Source organism: Microtus oregoni, unplaced genomic scaffold, assembly GCF_018167655.1.
Source record: "Microtus oregoni isolate MIOR12 unplaced genomic scaffold, Mior012 000082F_ref0000272, whole genome shotgun sequence".
Taxonomy (NCBI): domain Eukaryota; kingdom Metazoa; phylum Chordata; class Mammalia; order Rodentia; family Cricetidae; genus Microtus; species Microtus oregoni.
In genome coordinates this window covers 6,120,410-6,126,593 of record NW_024544542.1, presented here as the reverse complement: position 1 = coordinate 6,126,593, position 6,184 = coordinate 6,120,410, and the positions used below count along the sequence as shown (strand labels likewise).

At 43.3% G+C, this 6,184-nt stretch overlaps 1 protein-coding gene across 1 annotated transcript; it reads right to left on the bottom strand.

Moving 5' to 3' along the window:
* Positions 1–442: 442 nt before the first annotated feature.
* Positions 443–5,049, bottom strand: LOC121441853 (sperm motility kinase X-like). Its single transcript, XM_041643172.1, has 3 exons — positions 3,429–5,049; positions 2,700–2,773; positions 443–520 (listed from the first exon to the last, which is right to left on the bottom strand). The coding sequence occupies exons 1-3, from the start codon at positions 5,047–5,049 to the stop codon at positions 443–445; spliced, it is 1,773 nt and encodes a 590-aa protein (XP_041499106.1).
* Between the last annotated feature and the right edge of the window lie 1,135 nt (positions 5,050–6,184).

Sequence of the window (6,184 nt, the reverse complement as noted above, 5' to 3'; positions counted from 1 at the left end):
GTTGTTTGTGCATTTTCCCCATCCAATACCATTAGGAAACAGTCTAAGTGACTGACGTCAAGTGCACTATGATCATTTGATTGGTGGCCTGAGAGAGAGGTCTTGGGCACATGCACTTGTGTGTCCCCAGGCTCTGTAGTGGCACGTTCTTTCTCTGCTCAGGTAGTTTTCCAAGGTCATCTCTGAGGAAAAGGAGGCATAGATGACATTTTACACTATCCAAAAACACACAACATGAATGTATGCGGGAGATTTAAGGATTACATACATTGGACGGCTTTCCTAGGGGATCCTTCTGTTATCTTCAGATCTTGATGACAATTGGAGCAGGTTCTGAAGCTGGATGCTGGAACATGAGCCATCTCACTGCCGTGCACAGAATGTCCTCCTGAAGCAGTGTAGAACTTTTGAGCTTTCCCAAACTCGGAGATAACCTTTCTCATCACTGACACCAGGGCCGATTGTGCAAGTCCTCAGGATAGGAATCCTCTGGGTCATGATTCAGGATGTGGCCAGGCAGCTACAAGAGAAGGAATATTGTAGATCAGAGAGGAAACTGGCTGAGAGTTCCACATCCACAGGCACAAGATCTGTGCTCTTGGCAGATAATTTCAGGTTTACTTTATGAAATTCGGGGACTAAAGAGGCAGACATAATGCTCATTGTTGTCCAAGGTGACCTTCCCTAGGACAACATTGTTAGGGTTTCATCAGGGACAGCAGAAGGCAGGGAATGAATTCTCATGTTATCCCTGCAACGTTTTAAGGCACCAGGCTCTGGGAACAAAGGAATAAAAGCATTTTCCCACCAACATGTCTAAACTAGGCACTCTGCTTCCTGCACCTCATCTCATGTCCTCTTGTCTACATTAGACAGGATACATACTTGGTGAAAATGAGCTTCCACAAAAGATGATGTCCCAAAGAACCTGCAGATAATAGGAGAGAAAGAGTGACCAATAAGACATCCGGAGTTGACTTGGGGAACTCCATGTGATCCACCTCTACCAAACTGTTCATCGTGGCTGTGTCAAGCAGCCAGTGGGTGTACTTTAAGCATTGTGCCAACCAAATATGTTATGTCCAGAAGAGAATCTAAGGACTCAGCCTTGTGCTCTGTTAGGAGGACACCTGTGGACAGCTTTGGGATGAAGTGTGTGGAGTTCCTTCTTAAAGTAGCTGGAGATAATTGACCCTGCCCTTGCTCCATCCAACAGAGAGGAAGTAAAGGAGGGAAGTGATGGTTGTGGGTGTCAGAAACTCATCTGACTTCTGTTCTATCAGGTCAAAGGCTAAAGATAGCAACTTGCTTTAGTATCAGGGAAAGTCCTCATTAGTCCCAAGATAAATGTCAAAATAAACAACACAATTGTTTAAACTGAGATTTGCCTTCTTAGAGTTTGTCTTATGAGTCTGGAGCCCATGATTCTCATTGGTTGTACTTTCTGGGTTTCACTGACCTGGCTACAGTACCCAAGTCTCCCTTTCCCAGGCACTGCATTCAGTAAAGTATATCACGAATGATACTTGCCTTAGTAATCACTACTGAGGCAGAGCAGGTATGGCCACATAAATAAGAAGGCCTGCCACTCCAGTCTGGTTTTCCTTGCAAGGCTGTGTGCATTCTCGTTCTCATACAGACTAAGCATCTTGCCAGTTGCAGTGACTGTTTTCCATACAGGGGTAGGATGACATTCACCTGTTATAACCAAACTGTTCCTCCATAACAGTTAGGGGACAGAGAGAAAAGAAATGAGCTACTCGCCACAATTTATCCCAAGATCACTCTGAATTCATGACTCTGTTGTGTGTCCCCTTACCTTTGTTCCTCTGCATCATGTGCTTAATGACCACGTCCCTTGGAGTTGAAAACAGTTGACTCTGGCAGCCTCATGCTTATCTTTCTGTGGATCAGTGTCAAGGACAGAGCAAATCAGAGACACCTCTCTAATACAACAGGATGAAAATTAGTGGTCTCAGTGCTGCCTTCAGCCATGAAAACCACAGATAAGCCCTGGCATTCAGTCCCTTCTGAGTGGCCACTCTTTGTTACATCATTGGTTGTACATGGATAGTGTCCATGACAACACTAATGCAACTTTCACAAGAGAATCCTAGAAGAATGTTTCTAATTTATAATCACAAGTTTCTGTGTAGGTCTGACCCTCTGACTCCTGATGTGGGATCTAATCAAAAAGTAGTTTTAAGACTACAGCCTAAGTCATGGGTCCATTCTACACCAGGGAAATCAAGCAATACTCACCTTGCATACTGGAGCAACATTCCAGAATTCCTTCTATAGGATACCCATTTCCATCCTGCTTGCTGTCACTTTCCTATTAGAAGACAAATGTGCTTCTGACAAGTACCCCCACAGTAAGGGCCCCTTCACCAACAGCTAGACTGAACCAGCATGCAGTTGTAGTGTCTCCCGTGAAAAGAGGGAAATGGATACAGGCTGCCTGCAAACACAATATAGGGAGGGGAGGGGAGGCAGGAGGAGATTTACCTCAGTCCAGTGTGAAAAAAACATCTCCCTTGGAAATGACCTTGAAGGGAAAGACAGATGAATGTGTATTAAAATTGTATGTCTTTGAGGACTGGCACATTGGGTCTTCTAATTGAAGGGTATCTGGGGGAATTGTGACACAGGGTGGCTCTCGGAGAAGGATGATATTGAAGGGAAGCCATTGGACATACCTCCTGTTGAGAATGGCTGTCTGTGGAAAAGCCTATGGTAGATGAAGGCTTACCACCTCCTGTGCTGGACTTCTCTGTTGGAATACACAACATTCTGTCATCTGGACTTCCTGCATGACTCCAAATTAGGCTATCTCCATCAAGAAAACTGTAAATCCAATGTCTCATCCTCTACAGTGACTCAATATGTAAAATGATAATGACATATGGAAGGCACAGTCTTAAGAACTTTGAAATATATACTTCAGAGTCTTGACTCTTATATCCTTCTGGACCACATGTTTTCTGGTGTCTCTTCTTCTCTTTCTCTTTCCTGATTTTTTTAGTTTTCTTCCCTCAAAGCCTTTGATGCTTTCTTCCTTTAGCCAACGCTACTTCTTGCTGCCTCTACAGCCTCTACTTCTCAATCATTACTGTCTACTTTAGCTTAAACAATTTGGGTTAAATGTGGTTGTGGTGCTTGGAAGAGTTGCTTTTGATATAAGATTTCCTAATTTACCTACCCTAACTATCATGCGATGGTCGCAAAGCACATTAGAAAACATATAGATTAATAAACGCTGAAGTGCATCTGGGGCACCCCATTTAGCTGTGTGTGTGCACCTGCACTGCTCTCTCCTTCCAGTGGTGCCTCTTTCTTCTGAGAAACATAGCTTTTTCTTGAGAGTGGCAGACAGCAGCACAGAAATCTCACACAATTCCCAATTCTCTTCTTAACCCTCTTCCAACCTTTGGACAGACTGCTGGCAGAGGCTGGACTTACATCTTTGGGAAGGACACCTTTTAAGTTGTTCTCGGATGTTGTCTGAAGGGAAGATCTCTGAGTTCCAAGGATTTCAATGATGCTCATACCCTCAGGTGTCTCCCTTTCCTTCTTTACAGAGGGTGTACTCTGAGCACCTGAGCTATTCTTGGGGGTGCTCATTTCCTGCGGCTTCTCGCAGGACAAACACTGTGCAGAAGAAATACACTCAGAGAATTGGCATCTTGAGGATAATTCATTGAAAACCATGCTACTTACTGCCAAACTTCTGCTCAGGAGAGGAGTAACCTCAGGAGCACATGTGGGTACTTGTTGGGGAGGGCTGTCATCCTTCAGCAGGCAGCACAAGATGGCAGGCATGCTTAGACTTCTGGTCTCCTGCTTTCTTGAACAATTCTCATCATGCCCCTGATGTTTAGCCAGCAGGTCGAGGGTGGCAAAGGCAGGCTCACTCACTCTCCTCTTAGGAGGAAGGGACTTGAGAGCATCTGGTGATGACACAGCAACACAGGCCTGCAAGGACCTAGTGGTAGATTTAGTGTGGTACTGGGGTGTCTCTTGGTTTAAAATTAGGTATGTGGCCATGATGTTATTGAATTTTTTCTCACGAAGACAATCACTAATAGCCTTGGGATGGTAGCCCATACCCCACATAGCCAGCAAAATGCTGGGATTTCTTTTGTTACAGAATGACTCTGAGGATGATGGATGTTTCCAAAGTTCTTCCCTGTCTCTGATCCACTGGTGCTGCCTAATGTCATATATCGTGGGCCTCTGCTCAGGGTTCACAGTGAACAAGTGCGCAATGAGGTGCACAAGCAAACGGTTTTGAGAGAGTGTGTAAGGAATATAGTATATGGGATTCAGCATCACTTCCTTCATGTCTGGATAGGTTCTTGCTTTGAATGGGAAGCTCGCTGCCAACATTGCATATAAAACCACTGCCATGCTCCAGATGTCAACTGCCCTTGCATCATACTCTGTGTCATAAAATAGCTCTGGAGCACAGTATTCAATTGTGCCACAGAATCCCTTGCACTTCTGCCCAGAGCTGACTCTGATGGCCAGGCCAAAGTCACACAGTTTGATGTTTCCTTTGCCATCAAGCAGGATGTTATCAAGCTTGATGTCCCTGTGTGCGATGTCATTATCGTGGCAGTAGTGCACTGCACACACAATTTGGCAGAAGATGTGTTGGGCCTGTGTCTGCTGAAGAGGACCACCCTTCTCAATGAGCGTGACTAAATCGCCATGAGCAGCAAACTCCAACACCATGTAGGTGTGGTCTTTGCTGGTGATGATGTGGAAGAGCTTTATTATGTACGGGTGGTCTAGTTCTTTCATGATGTTGAGTTCTTTCCTATTATTACCATCACTCTCCTCACCATTCGCAAGGATTTTAACTGCGACTTTCATATTTGTGAGGAGGTGGCAAGCCAATTTCACCTCAGCAAAGGCCCCTTTGCCGAGGGTATTTAGCATGACATAGTGATCTGTGATGGTCTCCTCTTCATAGGTGCTGGCAAGGGCCAGCTGCATGCTCTCCTCCTCTCTGTTCTTGCTAGAAAGGTTCTTGATAATTTCCATGCCAACTGAGAAAACAATGAGAATAAACCAATTAAACCAGATTAAAAACAATGAGAAGTAAGTCAAGGGGTAAAGTTTTTATCTTTCTGTTTCTTCATGGACAAGTGTGACAGATGCAAACAACCTTGCAGTGAACTTCTGTGTCACAGAAAATAAGAATAAGCCAAACTCTAAAGAAATCCTAGAACATGTACAGAAGAAGAGAACTAAATCTAAGGAAATAGACCAGTGATGGAGGAAGGTCATTGGTTAAAAAATAAAGAAACTGCTTAGTCCTCATAGGTTAAAACATAGGTGGGAGGAGTAGATAGAACAGAATGCTGGGAGGAAGAGGAAGTGAGCTCATAGGCCATGTTCCCCTCTCCCAGGCAGATGTGATTGATGAAGCTCCGACCCAGGATGGACTTAGGCTAGAATCTTCCCGGGCATAAGCTAGCCAGGTGACCAGGAGCTGGGGAGGCAGGAATGCAACCCGCAGCTCCCACAACAGACTAGCGTGAACATTGCAATAATAAATTGAACATTGCAATAATAAATGTTTGATTATTGTAAAGAACAAGCAAAAGAAATAAACATGACCAAAAGTGATCCAAGTGGAGAAAATTCAGTTTAAATCTATAGTCAAGCTTTGCTCTTGTTACAGTAAATATGGCTACTTATAAAAAATCATTTCGAAAACTTTTTTGGCAACTAACAAGGCATTTTTTAATATGGAGATAATGTCCTATTTATTCTGTAAATATATCTGAAGATGAAATGAACTAAAAATTCTATGCAAACAAACCATTTCTGTCTCAGTCTTTAGGAGAAATTTTGAATATTTGTTTACTGCTAAGTTCTCACTAACCTAAACAATGGAAATCATGGAATCACAAACACTTTGAAAAAACTCTTAGTATAAGTACATAGTACAGATAGCAAAGCAGAATCAGCATTCCTGCAGAAATAACAAAATCGGAGAGAATGGGAAGAATTATGATTCACAATTTGCAGACACTGTCCTATGCTGATGAAAAGGAATATCATTTCTAAGAGAACCATTTTACTAGATCCTAATGTAATCCTTTAACACACTATGCCATCAAATTTGCCTATTTTCCCTGTTGCCAAATTGTGTATTTTACTCTGAGATAGT